The sequence below is a fragment of the Muntiacus reevesi genome, chromosome 3 (genome assembly GCF_963930625.1).
Source record: "Muntiacus reevesi chromosome 3, mMunRee1.1, whole genome shotgun sequence".
NCBI classification, from domain to species: domain Eukaryota; kingdom Metazoa; phylum Chordata; class Mammalia; order Artiodactyla; family Cervidae; genus Muntiacus; species Muntiacus reevesi.
In genome coordinates, this window is record NC_089251.1 from 203,620,053 (window position 1) to 203,639,220 (window position 19,168).

Consider the following 19,168-nt stretch of genomic DNA (forward strand, 5'->3'; position numbering starts at 1 on the left):
TTTTGGTACTTTCTTTGTTCTACTGATTTAATAGGCCCAGGAACGAGATAGAACGGGAATTGGAACCCAGGTATTCTGGTTCCAGACTTGTTTTTAACCACTATGCATTTCTGAATAAACAAGATCCTTTTTAGTTTATTTGAGTTCAGCTTGCACCTGGGCAGTTAAGACCAAAAGAAATCTAGAAATTCCAATGACAACATCACCCGCAGCCCGGAGGACACAAAGATTCCTACTTGGATACAGTGATCTGCTTGGCTCCCGGCCTGTGCTGCCGGGCTTCGCTGGCTAAAGAGGCCACTCAATCCTATTTGTCAAATTAATGGCCCCACACATGCCACCTGCAGCTTTGCTCTTAGCACAGGGGCTTAAGGGGTCTCTGTGTGCAAACGGGCCTTGAGATCCTGCTGACCGGCTCCCTCCCATGTGAATCCTGGCCGGGCAGGTGAGGTCTGGCTGTCTGGATGTCCCCAGGCTGGACTGGCCTTGTTAGCATAGTCTCATATAGGACTCCCACCAAGTCCTGACGTTAGCCATTACAGGAGTAGGAAGAATCTTTCCACCTTCTGTTTATACGCTTTTCTCACAAACGGTGAGACCAGTGGACACCAGACATGATATGACAAGGAAAGCCAGTCTGGGTTCTGGCTGTAACAAGGATCCTGTACCAAGGATGCCACTCCTGGCGTCCAGGACTCAAGTCCAAGCGGACCAAGCAAGGTGTAAGCAGTAATAAATGATACAAAGCTGATGTAATTGTTTAATGACACAGGAAAATAATGTTATGAAACAAGACGGTTACAAATACTGGGTAGAGGATCACTTACTTCACTTTGGATAAAAAAAATTTAAAAGTAATGTATACAAAACACTGGAAGATTAAGTATCAAAATATTAACAGTATTTACTTCTGTTCCAGTGATTAAATATTCTTCTCTGCTTTTGTGTACTTTTTGAAACATGATTATTTCTGAAACAAAGAGAAGTCACTGTAAAGAGAAATAGTTATCAGATGCCAGGAGTCCAGCAGTCAAGGTCTGCAGCCCAGCACATGTCCAGCGAGGGGGACAGTGGTCAAGCCCAGATGTGGGACAGCATCCTTCTTTTCCTACTGGAATGCTGTTTACCAGACTCTTTCTTCAACATTTAATATTCTTAGCACATTTAATAGGAATCTATGAATATTAACTGGCACAACAGCAAAATGATGCTAGTAACTTTGGTTTTAAATTACCACAAAATGTAATAACCATTTTGTAGTTATAAAACACACTAGAAATAAAACATCAAACACACCAGAAATAAAAAATTACTACAACAAAAACCCCAACTGACTAAACCACTGACTTTACTATTCTGTTGTGTCCTCATTTTCAGTTTTCACCATAAATCTATTTTCGTTTCATGGATCTGGAAGAGGCAGTTTTTCTCAAAAAGATGCTTTTGCCTTCTAAATATTGTTGGAAGAACTCACCAAAATTGAAACCACTTCAAAGAAACAAACTTGACTGAGGGGTGTCACCGTTCTTTGTGCCTTAGTCTGCTAAGTTACCGAATGGAGAAGAGCAGAGACAAATCTGGGATTTCCCCCAACCTACCCTCAATGTCAGGACTGCTAGGGGCGCTTTATTCAAGTAACAATGACTACGCGTATTTCTTACTCCTGAAAAAGTAAAACGGAAAAAGGCTCCTTGTTTTAAAGTCTGGCGTACAAAAGCCCAGTGCTCCCTTAACTGAAGGTGCGTCTCAGGGATTTCCCAAAGCTCTCTGCCCTTTCACACAGCGACATTTTCAGCAGGGGTCAAAAAACTGTTAAGGTCCAAGAAAAAACTGGAACCAAAAAAAACTGAGACAATTTTCTGCACCACCACCACCTGTCCAGTGTCCGGTCACCTGCCCTTGCTGGCAGGCTGAGACAGCAATCCAAGTCACAGAAGGCTTCAGACACTACGAAGGCGAGGTACCAAAAGAATTACATTAAAACAGTAACAAGTTTGGGGGAAAAAAAAGATTTACACTTAGAAATATCCTATCATCACAAAAACTAGAAAGATGCCTTGCTTTGCTCTTGGGCAATCAAGACATCGCGACCTGTTTTTTATCTCCAAAAAGGAGACTCACTGGAAACCTCAGTGCTGGCGATCCAAGTCAATTCATACTCATTAGATGAGTCCAAATCCTAAATTAACACAAATTCCTTTCTTACACGAGAAAAAGAAAACCCATTTCAGGACAAAGGTGTATCTTCAGTGAGAGAACTGCCTGCCGCCAGAAGACTTCCTGCTTATGTGTTTGAAGATCTTGGACTTCTCGACTTTCTTGGCTTTCTGGTAGCCAAATCCACCGCCACCGCCTCGCTTTCTAACTTTGCCGTCATTGCTGTTCACATCTAAAGGGGGCGTTAAGGAAATCCAGGAACACACCGACAGCCAGCTCCAAACCAGCACCCAGGGGAGGGAGAGGCGGCCAGCGGGGCACCAGGGCCCGGCCCGCCCCGCCCCAGCGTGAGCTCTGGAACCAGGAGTGGCCTCGTGACTGGGGGCTGAAACCAGCAGGCAGGGTTTTAAATCCAGTTAACACTTAACATATTACCACTTCCCTGGCTCTCTCTGCCACTCAGATTCCACTGTGCCTTTTTAACGCCATAAGCTGTCTGTCTCTGCCGTCTCCACCCTGACCACCCCACGCGAGCGCTGACGGAGGTCGGGGACTGATCTGACCACCTCGGCCCAGGCCTCAGCCAGAGCACAGGCCGACCCGAGTGCCAAGCCCCAGAGCCCCGGTCAGGCTTCTGGCCCATAGGTCCTAACCAGAGAAAAGGATACTCAAATCAACAAAAGGAGGCACCTTGAAGCCAAACGACAGAGCAACCTGAGGCAAATTTAAGTTACTAACATTGAAGATCTGTTTCAGGGAGTGGGAATCATAGGCTCGAATGTATGACTTATATGCTTCCTGGGCTGACTTATGAAGGAAGTAGTTCTTTTCAATCAGTTTTTCAAGCTGAAAAAGAAAGGAATATTGACTTTAATACAAGAAAGCACAATTCATCTATAACATCTGTTCCAAAACACTTGCTCCAAGCTTTGTAATATCAGCAAAATCAGGGTGCAGTGAGAATAATGACAGAAGTCATGTCAGGTACAGACTGAAACCAGGCAGACAGCATGGGAATGTGCTCACCAGCACCGCAGGAGACAGCAATGACAAGTCGAGACTTCCCACTTTACGGTAAGGGAGGCTCGGAGGAGAGTGACTGGCGATGAGATACTACAGAGGCAGGACTGGGATGCCCCCCACCCTCCACCCCCCACATACCTGAGACTGAATGTCAGAAATTTTGGACCAGGAAAACTCAAACTCACTTAATGGAACCTAGAAAACAAAAGCATGCAGGTTAGTAAATTGGGCTGGTCTGATGCAGCTCATCAGTCACCGATGAGACGGAAGGGAAAGGCTTGTGGAATTTCAATTTCACGGACCAGAGGCCTGTTTCCCTGTCCCCCAATGCCAACGGGTGAGGTGCACCCTCCCTCTCGCAATGCACACTGACTGGAATGCTCCTGAAAGGAAAGGCGTGAAGCTGAAAGGGGCGGCGATGCAGGAAGCCTCTTCTCTAGATAAAGCCCTCTGTAGATGCAACATGGTGAAGCAGCCTCCAGCTTCTCGCTTACAGAGCCACCAGCTCTTCTCCCAGGGCTGGGAAGGCTGCCCCGACACCACGCTGCCCTGTGACTGGGGTTGGTGACCACCGGCTCCCACGGGAGGGATTTCTTATCAGTCGTCTCTCATGAGACAACTGGGAAAGTGCCCATGCAGGCGCTGGGGAAAAAGAACAGCTGCCCGAGTTCCAGGTCCTGCAGCCCTGGGAGACAGGTGAGTGGGCAGACAACCTGGTAAGCACCTGGGGTGGGGGCACATGAAGGAGGGATGGGATCAGCGGCGCCCTCCCAGAGGACCCAGGAACCAGGCAGCTGGAGAAAATCTGCAAAGGCCGGATGGCAGTTTCTAGGAACTGCTTCTAGTTGGGGTGAGGGAAATATACCAGCAACATGCACCAGTGAGGCAAACGTCGGGAACGACAAGGCTGGACAAGCGCTCACTTGTAACAGACAAGAGCTGGTAACAGACAGGCCGGAGTCAGGCGAGGTGGACCGAGACCAGAATCAGAGGAGCTGAAACAGAACCCACTTTCCCAAACTGCAGACCAAGGAAGGGGATGTGCAGCAGCCACGCTGGAGCTTGTGACAAGAGTGGATTCGGGGCTGAAGTTCTCTTTCTGGTCAGAGATGACACAGTAAAGAGCGAGGCAGCTCCCAGGCACGGACTGGGGCCCGAAGAGGAAGGGGTCGGAGCGGATGGGCTCCCTGCAGCTGTGGCAGAGGGGAAGACAGGAGGGGTGCAGGAGCAGAGGAGGAGTCACAGGGCCGTGGGGGGACGGGACAGGGCCGCCCCGAGTGACACGGGCTCAAGCACAGCGCTTTGTGGGTGGTTTTTGGCTCCTATTCCCTGGATGAGACCCACAGAAACCTCATTTGCTAAACCGCTGCACCAACTGTCCTAACAGAATGGCGACAACTTGGAACCCCTTGGACACACCTAGAAACGGTGCTTGAAGCCGTGTGCACCGGCAAACAATTCCTCTGGGGAGGAATCTGTCCCCGGTGTAAGGTTTTCCAAGTGAAGGTCCTTACCTTGGATTGCTTCAGGTAGCGAAGGAAACCCAATTCTTCAGGGCGCAAAATGAGCAAGGCGTGCCCTCTTCCATTCAGGCCTCTGGCTGTTCTGCCCACACGGTGAATGTATTCCTTTGGTGGAGAGAGAAAACCTGAGGTGATACACTGGCTTGCACGGCAACCTTGGTGGTTGCCACACAGCCTGTCGCCATGCTCCCCGAAGCTAGTGGGCCCCCTCCCTTCTGCAGGCTCCATCCCCACAGAGACGTACCGACGCCAAGGAGAGCCGGACAGGGCGTTCACATTAATTCTATCATCCATGAAATGACCAGGAAGTGGGCTTCAACTTCATAAGGGCTTTTGGAAACATTCAAACAGCTGACAACTTATATAATCTACCTTTTGTTGAAAATACCTAAAAAACTTTATTTTACTATATATACTAAAGAACGGCATCTATCTCCATAAGCACATTTTATTCTTCTGACATCTACTGATCTTAATAGACTGCCCCAAACAGGCGACATTCCTAAGTCCCACTGACGCCTCTCAGATCTCCTTGCACACACCCTCTCTGGTCCCGTGAAAGCCCTAACACCGTGCGCATCGCCGAGGTACCGCGGAGCTGCTGTGTGGCTGTATGCCAAAGTGGGACTGGGAGCGGCCTGAGGAACAGTCTGTGGGATGGGGTACCTCTCAGGGAACCTGGGGAGATAACCCGAGGATGCCAGCTACCTTGGGGTCATCCGGAGGGTCATACTGAACAATCCAGTCCACTTCAGGAATATCCAGCCCTCTAGCTGCCACGTCTGTACACAACAAGATCCCTGAGTCTGCATTGCAGAACTGGAAGAACGTGGTTGTTCGCTTATTTTGTTTCTGCCTTCCCTAGAACCAAAACAAAATATCCATTGGAAGAGGAAATTTGAGAGCATTTGTGGGAGGTCTTGATGTAGAACCCCTAAACTGTGGAACTGCTGCCTGCTTTATTTTAAGCTCACTACCTGGCTTATTTCCCCAAGTGATGGCATCTGTTCCTCCTTTCAGGTTCCCAGTTCCCGCCCCCCCACGCCCCAGCAAAGTTCCCTCCACATAGGAGCCATCAACTGTTATTGTCCAAACTACTCAGAACCATGTCTGAAGGTGAGAGCAATACCTCAATCTCCACAACCTACTTAACTTGGTAAGTGTAAGCTGTTTTTAATAAACTTATCATAACCACTTACATGAATGGCCAGGACAGGCAAATCGATGTAGTTCAGCAACTCATAGTGGTATTTCACGGACTTACAGGATGAAAAGAAGACCATTAGTTTCTTCTTCCGGTTCTTCTTAAGGAATGTAAAGAGCAGGAGGAATCTCTTTTCAGAAGGACAGACAACATATCCCTAAAAGAGGTTCAAGTGAACAGACACAAAATAATTGAATGGATACTTTCAACTTCATGAGCCAATGTAATTTGATGGAGAGAGCAGATTAACATGGCATATACACTGTTAAGCCTCACCTATAGCAAAATTACTACCTTCATTATAATAATGCAGTCCTAAAATAAGACTGATTTTAAATCTTTTGATTCCTTTTATTGGCTACAATCACTGGATACTAAATATTCTCCATATTTCTGAGACTACTGGTTATCAAGTTCTTGTAATCACAGTATACCAATACTTCTATTAATTGGAACCTTCTAAACATATCAATGACTCATCTTTAGAAGGTCCTTAATACAAGATCCCAAATAACCACAGCTGAAATGCATTATCCTAAACAACATCGCAAAGCTAGGTGAATATATCTGTAAAAACTAAATGACCAATGAAAGGTTTTTAAGCTAAATTGTTACAGGAAAGAAATATTTTACTCATCAAAAGACTCAATCTTAAAGTTCTATTTTTAATCAACCTGTTTTGTATCTTTGTCACCTCAGTTACGTGCTTGAAACCAGCCTCTCTACCTTCTAACTCACCTCACATCTTAGCCCAAGGTATTATTGAACAACAAAATGCATTTTACTCATATAAAATTGGTGGTATTAAGTTCATTAACCCATTTGCTTTTCAGAGGATCCTCCAAACACTTGCAGGGAAACACTAAAGGAGATCTTTAAAATGAAGATATTGACAAAAAGTACCTGCTCAAGACCGTCTACCGTTGCATTAGCTTTATCATCATCAACACCAACATACAAAGGCTCCTTTTTCAGAGAAATCCTCGCCAGGTCTTCAACTTTTCTAGTTTGTGTGGCAGAGAAGAGCATGGTCTGTCTGCGTGCTGAAAAATATCCATATAAAAATAACCCAATTCTTTCAGGGAATTTTTAGAATTGCTTCACAACTAAAAACGCTCTCAGTAGGACTTGCAGAAAAGAGAAACATGGTATCAGTGTAGACACTAAGAGAGGAACAGAGAGGACAACTCTATGTTTATACTTTGACAACTAAGTTGAAATGGACACTTTCTGCTAAAGCTCACTTAGGACAGCTTACTTTCCCACTCATCTTTTACAAAATTTTAGCAAAGTGAATTCAGAAATATAAGCATCTATCAGAATTTAACATTTATTTCTGCTTTAAGAAACAGCAGACTAGGAACGAAAGTGATCCTCCTATACAGGGCATCTAGACGTGTGGCATCGACACCACACTTAGTGCTGGGAGACCGAACGCTTTCCCACCTAAGGCCACGAGTGAGACAGGGCTGTGTTCTTTAGCCAGTTCTACTCAGGAGTACACTGGAGGGGCTGGTCAGTGCAATCAGACATGAAAACAATAAAGTGAAAAATTTCACCTCACATAAGGTATGAAAAAACCTGTACAGTGAAAACTCTGAAACACTTCTGAGAGAGATCAGGGAGCTGATAAACGGAGATCTACCTCATTCATGGGCTGAAGGACCCAACTTTATCTTCCACCAGTGACTGATATTCAGTACAATCCCAAGATCACAGAGACTGACAAATATTCTCACATTCATACAGAAATACAAAGGATGAGAACAGACAAAACAAATGAACAAAGTTGGAGGATTAACACTACCTAATTTTAGGACTTAACGGGAGGGACTGGGACTTCCATACTCTGCTGATGGGGATGTGAAATGTTACAAATTACCCAGTCACTCCATTCCTAGATAATCACACAACAGAAAAGGTGATATACGCCCATAAAAAGAGTTGTAGGTGGATGTTCATAGCAACCTTATATGTAACAGACCAAACCTGTTAACAACACAGTCGCCCATCAACAGTTAAATGGGTAAACAAGTTGTGGCATACTTATACAACAGAACGCCAGGGAGGAATAAAGCAAAGAACTACTGAAAATGTAACGGCGCAGACAAGTCACAGAATTTGCTGAGCACAAGAACAGACAAAAAGACAGGGATACCACATGATTCCATTCATACGAATCCCTCAGAAATGCAAACTGATCTACACTGGCAGAAAGCAGGCCAACGCCGCCTGTGAGAGAGGAGACCTGCGCGCAGCTGTTGTCAGCAGGGGAGGGTTGTTGCTACTGAGGGAGAGAGGGAGGGATCACAAAGGCGTATGAAGTAATCTTTGAGAGTTACGAGAATATTCACTGCATTGACTGTGGTGATGGCTTCAAGGTGTAAACAGGACAAAATGCATCAAATCATATACTTAAAACATAATAGTCTTTACATGTTTTTACATGTAAAGATTATTATGTTAATTATATCTCAATGAAGCAGTGAGAAACAAATCGTATAAGGCACTGAACCACAGTGTTATTATATATATAAGCAGTTTATAAATGTTTCAAGTACTATAACCAAGGTACATACAACTTAAACGTAACACAGAAGGCAACAAGTCGATGACTACTGGAAGATGAGAGATGGGGTGGCAGGGATGGACAGGAATGAGACATATGTTAAAACTGTTTAACTTGCACTATAAGCTTCAAATGGAAAAACCACTGTATTAAGTTACCAGTAAGATCGATGTATATATATTGCAAACTACCTCTAAGGCTGACCAGCACAACTGCTTCACTTGGTTAAATTACAATGCTGACATTAATAGTTTTCGTACAGGAAAAATTCCCAGCTACTTCCAACAGCTACTCTGCAAACCACATGAAGATGCAACCCACTTACTTGGCAGAAGTTTGATGATTTGCTTTAATTCCTCTTCAAACCCAACATCCAAGATACGATCAGCCTCATCAATAACCAGACACTGGAGGTTTTTATACATGAACCCGGGGGTATTCTGACAAGACAAAGGACAGAACGGGACTGTCAGCTGCCGAGTGAGTCTCACAGACAGAAGACGGGGCGGCAAACAGTGTCCTCTCACCTGCATGTGGTCCAGGAGACGGCCTGGCGTGGCCACGACGATGTTGATCCCATTGGCAAGCTTCTGCGCCTCAGCAGACCTGTTACTGCCACCCATTATTAACCCGTATGTGTGAACATGGTGGGTCATCAGCTCCTTAAGGACACCAAAAGTCTGCATGGCCAGTTCCCTAGTCGGTGAGAGAATAAGGACTCCTGTTCCTAAAAGCAAAACAGGGTATATGGTCAAAGTCAAACTGTAGTTACCACCAGGAGTCCATCCACAGGCATGACAGGCTTCTAGTGAGATTCTGAAAGAGACAGTGGGCCCACAGGCTTACCATTCCTGGGCATGAACTTTAACTTAACAATGAGTTCAACTGCAGGGATCAGAAATGCCAGGGTTTTGCCACTGCCTGTTTTTGCAGCTGCTAGAAGATCCCTAAAAAATAAAAAGGAGAAACATATTTGCTCTACTCATTCAAAATATTTACTCAATACCTACCATGGACTATCATACATGTTTCAGGCACTGAGGCTAGATCATAACAAGAAAATAGTCCCCACCTTCTCTATCACCAAAATCAATCATGTGGGTTAAACACTTAGAAATAACAATTGTGCTAAAAACAGAAGTGAACAATTTTCTCCAAACATCAATAAATAACGGAAAGCCTTGAATGAAGGTTAGATATATTATCCAACACAACGTGAGATCAACAGACCATACTGGTAATTTTTTTCCAAACTACTCTCACTAGAAACAGAGATATTGAGTGTGTGTATGTGTGCGGGCTCAGTCATGTCCAACTCTTTGCGACCCCATAGACTGTAGCCCACCAGGCTCCTTTATCCATGGGATTTCCCGGGCAAGAATACTAGAGTTGGGTTGCCATTTCCCTCTCCAGGGGATCTTCCCAACTCAGGGATCAAACCCGCATCTCTTCCATCTCCTGCTATGGTAGGTGAATTCCTTACCACTAGCGCCACTTGGGAAGCCCAGAATTAATGCCCAAACTTCAGTGTTAACCATACCTGCCTTCCAGAAGTGGTCTGACACTTTTATGTTGAATTTCAGTCATGTGTGTAAAGCCCATTTCTTTTATTGCCTTCAAAGTGTTCTCATTGACAAGATTAGTCAGAGAATCAAACGAGGTATCCTCAAAAGCTCCTAAACAGAAGACAGTTTATCATTAGCAAATTTACCTTTTCTGAATAGTTAATATTACTAGTTTCCTAAATTAGTTTTGCTCATTGAAAACATTACTGGGTTGGTGTCAAGCTTAGAAGAGCTTCTTCCAAAAAGAAAAGACTAAACACCAACCATTCCTATATAATAAGAAAAAGGCCTTATACTTGTTGCAAGTTTCTCCACTGCTAATGGCTGTGTAATCTAAAGCCTATACTGTAACAAAATAACAAAGAGTTGGAGAGGTGGGACAATCAAGGGACTTACGTAAAATAAAAATGCCAAGGTGGGGTGGGGGTGCACTGGGGGAGAGGTGGTGGTGTGAGGTTGGCAGGGGCAAATTCAGAGAAATGAAATGTTTAAGAAATCTGAAATAAAGACAGAAAAAACTCAGTATAAAACAGTATGAAGTCATCAAAATAGTAACTCTCACTCCAAAAGGACAACTGAGCAGAGCCGGAGACGCCCCGGATGGTGAGAGTGTGCCAATGCGTCAGGTGTGCAGCGGTTCTCCAGAGGGGAAGGCGTCAGGCCACCTGCGAGCTCCCGGCTCACCGTACGCCCCAGCTATAACCCAGGGGATGGCAACCTGGGCACCAGACGTCCTGGGATGGGAAATTCTCTGCTGTGAGAGGCTGCCCTATGCATTATAGGAGGTCCTGCAGCATCTCTGACCTCTACCCACTGGACACTTGTCACCTGGTCCCATGGTTTACTGGGACAGAGGAGGCTTAAGGGGTGCAGGACTTTGAATGGGAAAACTGGGATGGGTCCCCCTACCTAGGAGGTAAAATAACCCTGCTTGAGAACCACTGCCATGTTAACCTTTGCAATTCGGATTATACAGGTTGGGCTGTGGGTTTCACTATTTTAATAAACAAAAACCCCAAACCAAACAACTCAAGTAACTGCTAGATGTTTCCAGTTAGGAGCAATTGATTCTAAACTCTTGACTATACAGATAAAGAAATGGAGGTCAGAGGTGACCCTGGCACAAGCCCCTCAATGATGTTAACTCCATCCTCCTGTTAGTAATGGAGCCAGCATTAAACCTCTGGGCTCCAGACTTCCATGCTGACGATTTTCCTACTGTAACATGGAAAGTGTCAAACCAAAGAGAGAGAGAGAACCCAAGAGCTGTTTGCGTGCGTGGCAAATATTTAATGTTAGGGATACAGAGAAAGGAAAAACAGAGAAAGAAATAAGAACTGAAACACACAACGTGGAAGATAAAAAGCGGCATTTAGATACAAAACCACTTCCTGTCAGTACTTACTAATATATTTTTTTCCAGCTAAATTAAACGCTACAACTGAACCTTTAAATCCTATAATCCAGGGAGGTGTGACATTTTAGAAATCTATCTGGAAACACACCGATAATTACCTGTCAGTCCCAGGGGCAGGTTGGGCACCTCACTGTCCTCATCCTCATCTGGCTTCTCCACACTGTTTTCTGTTTCTTCAGGAGCCTGAGCACCATCTTCAGCGGTGTCCTCAGCTTTTGCTTTTTTGGAATCTTTGGTTTAAAGGACCCCCCATTTTTTTTAAAAACAAGAATACCAAATGAGATCATAAAATAAAAGATGTGTGATGCCAAAAAAAAAAAAGCATATTTTCAAAAGCTTAACACATTTTCAGTTTTAATTTCTGGGTGACAGAAACTGGCTGGCTGGTTCGTTGAATGTAAGTGGTAGGAGGAGAGAGGGAAGGTTTCCTAGCTCTTCATTCTCAGCATATATTCACAACTTTCAAAACAGTCCCCTAAACTACCTTCCCAGTCCTACCTCCCATCATGCTCTTAAATGTTCTACTTTGGGCCAAATAGGTTAATTCCATGCTGGGCTTTTAAAAATTCATGGCAGTTAGTGATGCTAGTTAGAACAGAATTGACCTAAACCAGAACTCAGGACTCTATAACTCAGGACTGGTCTCTTCCCTGGATCTTATGACCACCTCTGTGGGAAATGGTCAACTCTGCAGGACCCACACATTCAAAGGCCATGAATACTATCAGCTGGACTTCAAGGCTTATGACTTCTCTTTTTGTTAAAACAATTCTTAAAGGTTATCAATAGGATTTAAATTTCCAGTCCTGTGATGCAGTGCTTGAGAGTAGAACTATCACTTCCTCCAGCATACTCAGAACAAGAATCCTAAAGGCACTAACAATTTTAGAACAGGATTACAATCGCTTTAAATCAAAATTGTAATGTCTAATCTTCATGCTTTAGTCTCTGTCTTGTTTCACTTGTTTAAGCAGTTTCTCATCATTTACAAATGCATTATAGTCTGTAGGCAGTAAAAAGAGAGCCACGCATGTTTGGAAAATCCAATGCATCTTTCCAGATGAAAACTTTATTTCAGACAAAAGGTGAATAGGACATGCTAACGCAGGTGTCAGCAAATGTTATCTATAAAGAACCAGATTTGTAAACACTTCAGGTTTTGCAGGCTGCATGGTCTCTGTCATCACAAAGGTCAAGTAAACACATGGGCATCACAGCACTCCAGTTAAGCTTTACTGCAGAAATGGGCAGAAGGCTTAACAGTCTGACCCTCCCCTGAAATCTCTGCCTGCTCACAGTTCAACTAAAATGCCTCTTCTTTCACTAAACTTATTCAGTCCAATGATCTTCTAAATGAAAGTACCCCTCTTCCCCCATCCTGGACATTCTACTCACTAGGGAATTAATGTTCCATTTATTCAGAGAAGAAAGGCAGAATGATAACTTGAAAAACTTAATGGCTTAAGTTAAAAAAAGAAAAAGTACATACCAGGCCCCGCATCATCCACTATTTTTCTCTTTTTCTTCTTCTTCTTCTTTTTTGATTCTGAATTGGGACACTGCATTGCTGCTTCTCCGCTGGTCAACGTGGCAGATTTCTTGGAGGCTTTCTTAACTTTGACATTTTCCCCTGTTTCTTTAGATACATCTCCATTTGGGGCTTCTGACATGTCTGTATTTACAGACTCTTTCATGGATTTTTTAACTTTGACATTTTCCATGGCTTCTTTAGATAGGTCTCCATTGTTGGCTTCTGACAAGTTTCCATTCATAGACTGTTTTCGGGACTTTTTTACTTTTCCACCTACTCCTGCTTCTTCAGATATGTCTCCATTTTGGGCTTCTGACAACCCAGCACTCATAGGTTGTTTCAGGGATTTTTTGACTTTTCTGCTTCCTACTGTTTGTTTAGCTATATCTCCATTTTGGCCTTCTGACAAGCCCACATTCACAGACTGCTTTAGGGACTTTTTAACTTTTCCATCTCCCACTGTTTCTTCAGACACATCTCCATTTTGAATTTCTGACAGACTCACAGCTGAGGCACCTGTTTAAAAACAGAAAACATTGTGACAAAGGAGAGGCTTGCTTAGAAACCCTGGAATCCCTAACGAAATGCCGTGGCTTCCAGTACTGAAATGATCTAGCTTTTACTTCCCTGTTATGAACATTAAAATGAGTTCCAATTTTACAGTGTTTCACTGCAGGACAAGTAAATTAAAAACAGGGAGAGAACATGGCATTGATTTTTTAACTTCAGAAAACCATCTCTCTGTTCATAAGGAGTTAAAAGTCTTAAAGAAGAAACCTATGGGGCCAAACAACGGTACTTAAAAAACATACACATTAGGTATTTGATAAATCTACTTTCTTAGATGTCAGTGAATTGAAAATTCTGTTCATGAAACTACTTATTTGCCTTGATATTTATTGTATATAAATGCCTAACAATGTTTTACAAGTTTCTGTTTATACATTGACAGAGTACCATCTTTTGTTACCTTAAACTACCAAGAAGTCAGCAATGCTTTGTTATTCCATAGGAAATGTAAACACTAGAGAACTTCAAAAACATTCCTAAAATTCACACACTTGTTCCCTCCTCCAGGATTTCTTTCAATCAACTCATCTTTGTAGAAAATCAACTAGTGTAAGGCAGTATGCCTCCAACACTGCCCTAGGGGGTGGGTCTTAAGTCTAACAGGGCAGAGGTCCCCAACCTCTGGGATCTAATGCCTGATGATCAGAGGTGGGAGCTGATATAACAATAACAGAAATAAAGTGCGCAATAAATGTAATTCGGGCTTGAATCATTCGGACCGCCCGCCTCCACCTCCCCCCACCCCTCACCGTGAAAAACTGTCTCTCATGAAACCAGTTCCTGGTGCCAAAAAGGTTAGGGACCGCTGTTATACAGGACCTAAAAAAAGGCTAACATAACTAACTTCAGGATGTCTGCTCCACCGTAAGAAAGTTAGGACTGCAACCGAGGCAGGTAAAGTGACATTCAGGTAAAATGCTTTTCAATAGTCTTTGTTCTGGACACAAATACGCAGAAGCTCCTAAGAAATGTATAATTTGAAGTTAGGGAAGACGGGAAGACGGCACGAGCAAATGCATCACGCCTATGACCGTTCATGAGACACTTTAGGAGATGAACTTCTGCAGGAGTCGAGACAAGAGTGCAGGTAGGTAGGCGAAAACAAGGGTACCAGGTATGTCTGTGAAATGAGTGACACCCAGCTTGTTTTGAAACGATACACACACGAGATAGATGATGTGAATGGAAGATGCGCGGGGATGAGAAAGTCCCACGTGTCTGCTGGGAGATGGGGGCTGGGGATGAGGTGGACCCTAGAGACCGTGAAGGAGTCGGAATAGGGAGGGTGGAAGTGGGGCAGCCTTGTTCAGCTAGAAGCACAGCTGGAAAGAAAATCAGCCGGGGTCCTGTCCGTGTTCTGAAAGGAGAAACTGCTGTTGAAAGGTCAGGGGCAGATCTGGGGCAACGCGGCGTCGGCACCTGCGCTGGGCCCGAATGGAGGCTGCCCCGGGTTGCCTGTCCCCGTTCCCCAAGCACGCGTGCTCTGGGGGAAGCTGCCAGCGCCACTCGTAGTCAGCAGCGCCGCTCGGTGCCGGAGCGGGCCTCGGCCCACGTGCCGGCTCCCTCCGCAACCCGGGCCGCCGAGAGGTTCAGCGCATCTCACCCTGGAGCTTCAGGTTTCGTTGTCGCAATTTGAGGTTCCGCTTCTCGATCTTCCTGCGTAAAAGTTTCATCGGTAAATGAGACATGTTGCCGGTAAAGGGCCTTCAACGCGGCGCCACGGCCCAGCTTTTCGGCTCTCCCAAGTGACGTTAGTTCCTCTTGAGTCACACGTGCGCAGTGCGGCCAGCCGGAAATGCGTCATGGGACCACCCCTGGTGCGTAGAGGAAATGGGTCCCGGGTGGAAATGCTTCCGGGCGCGCGCGCCGTCCTACACTTGTGGAGAAAGGATTCTGTGTGGCGCCCTCTCGGGGAAAAGAGGCGCGGCCCCGCACGGGGTTCCCATTGTATCCGAGCCAGTAGCGCGCACCCCGGCTACTTGACTTTGTTTTCGCTTCCCTGGGCGAAGAGTGAAGAATCAAGGCCATAGGGAGTCTACATTCTCCATTCTGTTCCTATTCTTTTCGGATTCTGGACGATTTAAATCGAGTAATACCTAAGTCTCACGCATAAGTGTTTCCAAACTTGTTGACCACTCTCCTTGGTGAGAAATACACTCACTTTCTATGTCACTTGCTACCCAGCAATGTACATATAACATTCTCCAAACAATCTAACTCGTTTCACTCTTATGTTTTTACTTTGATACCACTCATCCCATCCTAAATCCTGAGTCCATTAAATATTCTGATTAGTGTGCATTAAAATTGATTCTACTGCTCTACTAATTGATTGGCTGCAGTTTGAAAATTTCAGGTTTAAAACCCTCAAAGCTTACACGCACAGACCCTTTAGAAGTGCTGAACAGAAATTACAATCTGATTGGCTAGTAGACGTGTGTGTGTGTGTGTGTGTGTGTGTGTGTGTGTGTGTGTGTGTGTGTGTGTAGAGGAGGTACATTAAAAAAAAAAGGTTACTAACATTAAAAATTGGGGCTAATTCATGGAGAAATTCATATTTTTTCTCTAAAAATTGGTCTTAATGGGCTCAAATTCCTCTTGGCAATAATCAGTTTGAGTTGAACAATAATTGGAAGAGTTGATGAAAGCCAACAAAAGTCCGTCTAGTCATGTATGGATGTGAGAGTTGGACTATAAAGAAAGTTGAGTGCTGAAGAATTGGTGCTTTTGAACTGTGGTGTTGGAGAAGACTCTTGAGAGCCCCTTGGACTGCAAGGAGATCCAACCAGTCCATCCTAAAGGAGATCAGTCTTGGGTGTTCATTGGAAGGACTGATGCTGAAGCTGAAACTCCAGTACTTTGGCCACGTCATTGGGAGAATTGACTCACTGGAAAAGACCCTGATGCTGGGAGGGATTGGGGGCAGGAGGAGAAGGGCACGACAGAGGATGAGATGGCTGGATGGCATCACCAACTCGATGGGAGTTGGTGATGGACAGGGAGGACTGGTGTGCTGCGATTCATGGGGTTGCAAAGAGTCAGACACAACTGAGCAACTAAACTGAGCTGAATGAAAGCTAGAATCATTTGTTTGGTGGAGTGGCAGGACCTGAGCTAGTAGGGATTAGACATAATTATAGGGAAGAAGGGAGAGGAAGAAAACTTGGGAGGGAGTTCAAACAGAATGTAAACAAATTGAGAAATCAGATTGAATTGAATTGGACTAGAAAACAACAGCAACCCATGATGTGCTTAAGTTGTTACTGATTAGGCAGGTTAAAGAATGAATCAGAAATTTAAACTGGCACACACACACAGATATATACACACACATGTCTCAGTTTACATATATATATGTATACATACATATATATATAGTGAAGGAAAGTTACACAGCTCAAAATAACCCCCTCTCAGTCCTCCCCACCATTCTATGCAAAACAACGAACTCTCTCACCTGAAGAAAAAAATGGACATTAAGGTTGATTACACCCAGCTCCCAGCCTGTCCAGCCTGTGGTGGATCTCCAGAATCCCTTGCCCCAGCCATTTGAGAGAGAACTAATCCGAACAACCTTGGAGAAGAACGGGCCCCCTGAAGACAGTGGATTTCCACATATATGCCTATATATACTTTTTTCTTGGGTTAGTGCAGCAGCTCATTAATGCGGCCCCTTCTGGCCTCATTAAAGGTGATCTGGTCCTGTAAAGTGCTGGGCGTGTTCTTTTTCTGAACCTCGCCTTCTCTGACTCCCTTACCCTGCATATGGCAGTTTATATAGATGTGTATTAGTTTAAATATATTCATATATATATATTATACTGTTTATATTTTATTTTTTTGTATATTATGAAGTTTTGACATATTAAAAAGCCTTTTCTGACTGAACAGATTGCTCCTTTGGGGACTAGCCAATTTTTAGAGATATAGCAAAGGACTTAGCCAAGAGCATGCCTATAACATGCAAACTAACTAATGCAGAGCTCTACTTCTTCCATCTGGCTTGTGTACCCCCTGGAGACAATATTTCTCTACCTTAACCATCCCAGAGCCAGGCTCCAAGCAACTAGGGGCCACTCCCATAGATTGTGTACGTGCATGCTCAGTCACTCAGTTGTGTCTGACTCTTTGCAACCCCGTGGCCTGTAGCCCACCAGGCTCTTCTCTCCATGGGATTCTCCAGGCAGGAATACTGGGGTGGGTTGCCATTTTCTTCTCCAGGGATCTTCCCGACCTTGGGATTGAACTCGTGCCTCCTGCAAGGCAGGCAGATTCTTTACTGTTAAGCCAGCTGGGAAGCCCCTGCTACAGCTTACATCTGATTAGATTATCCAAACCAGTCAACTGCAAACTGTTTATTTTGCATTGCCAGGCTTTTCCTGAAGAACAACCAGTGAAGACTGTGGCCGACACCCTCCCTTTGGCCTGCTGCTTCTGCCTGTGTGGGGCGCTGGTCCTTTCCCGTGTGGCCCTGCATGGTCTGGCGTACCTCCTGATTCTAGTACCAGTGAGTACAATAACGTTTGTTTTCTTGACCCGCTCCTGTGTCTCCTCTTGTGGTTGAATCTGACCATGATATAAAAGAGCACAGAATCTATATACATACGTATCTGTTTCTGTGTATACACACACACATATACTTACTTGATTACACACCTGAATATTGGGTCTGTGACTGGGAAAATCACTTGAGGGATTTTCAAATCCCTCCCTTGCTAGTTGATGCAACAACTAATATAGCTTTCATCTTCCCTTCAAGTGCATGGAAATGCTCAATTTTAGGGATTGACAACCTTTCAGGAGTCACATATAAGGCTACTGATGCCATTTTTTCTAGATTATTATGAAAGGATGACAGGTGATAACCTTGCATCAACCTTCAGAATTAGAGGTGGATGTTTTAATAGAGTGAACTTCCAAGACCAGGTCTTGTAAACAAATGAGCATCACTGAACTGGACTTCAGAAAATAATCTGTGAGATTTGGAGAGGTGGCAATTATAAACATGTCTCTCTGAAAATTCTTTGGTCCCTCACTGCTAGAGCCTATCTTAGTATCTATTTAGTATATATTTTTAAGTCGTTAAAACTTTTTGCCTGTGTTCTTCATCTCAGGTATCTTTCTCCCCAGAACATATTCATTTCTCAGTTAACTTATTTTGCAATTATTTTCTGAGCATATTTGTGCCAGGAATATGTGATTGATGAGTGATAAGTTCTGGGAGTAGAATTGTGGATAAGATTGATGTGGCTTGCCTCTGTGGAGCCTACATATCTTACATGCAAAACAACTGTGATAAACTGCACAGTGAGAAGGGAAGCATGTGACGGGTCTGGGAATGGGGTTGGGAATAGACTTAATTTCTTCATTTAATGCCCACTGTGCACGTGCATTGGGCTAGAGGCAGGAAGAACAGGGATGAGAGATGCTGCCTTTTATTTGCCTTCTAAAAATATTTAAATGTAATGTGGATCGTGCCTTCCCCCTACCGTTCTTTGAATTTCATTTGAGATCCTTAAGCCTTAGACAAATGTTTGTAAAATAAAAAGCAGCTTTGTGTGTACAAAATTTCTTCTGATTCAAATAAAAACAACCTCACTTCACTGAGA

General features: G+C 44.2%; 1 protein-coding gene across 1 annotated transcript; it reads right to left on the reverse strand.

Annotated features, from left to right (window-relative positions):
• Positions 1 to 748: 748 nt before the first annotated feature.
• Positions 749 to 15,319, reverse strand: DDX18 (DEAD-box helicase 18). Its single transcript, XM_065931406.1, has 14 exons — positions 15,163 to 15,319; positions 12,948 to 13,505; positions 11,557 to 11,688; positions 10,017 to 10,152; positions 9,323 to 9,423; positions 9,004 to 9,203; positions 8,802 to 8,916; positions 6,811 to 6,950; positions 5,903 to 6,064; positions 5,412 to 5,564; positions 4,695 to 4,808; positions 3,319 to 3,375; positions 2,826 to 3,003; positions 749 to 2,389 (listed from the first exon to the last, which is right to left on the reverse strand). Exons 1-14 carry the CDS (start codon positions 15,245 to 15,247, stop codon positions 2,247 to 2,249), a joined length of 2,274 nt encoding a protein of 757 aa, XP_065787478.1. The 5' UTR covers positions 15,248 to 15,319; the 3' UTR covers positions 749 to 2,246.
• Between the last annotated feature and the right edge of the window lie 3,849 nt (positions 15,320 to 19,168).

Excerpts from the sequence above, each read along its gene's own strand:
- DDX18 (XM_065931406.1), bottom strand. The coding sequence starts at position 15,247 with ATGTCTCATTTACCGATGAAACTTTTACGCAGGAAGATCGAGAAGCGG. Across the intron at positions 6,951-8,801 it reads AATCATCAAACTTCTGCCAA|CACGCAGACAGACCATGCTC; the intron begins GTAAGTGGGTTG and ends GATATTTTTCAG. Across the intron at positions 6,065-6,810 it reads CGGTAGACGGTCTTGAGCAG|GGATATGTTGTCTGTCCTTC; the intron begins GTACTTTTTGTC and ends AACCTCTTTTAG.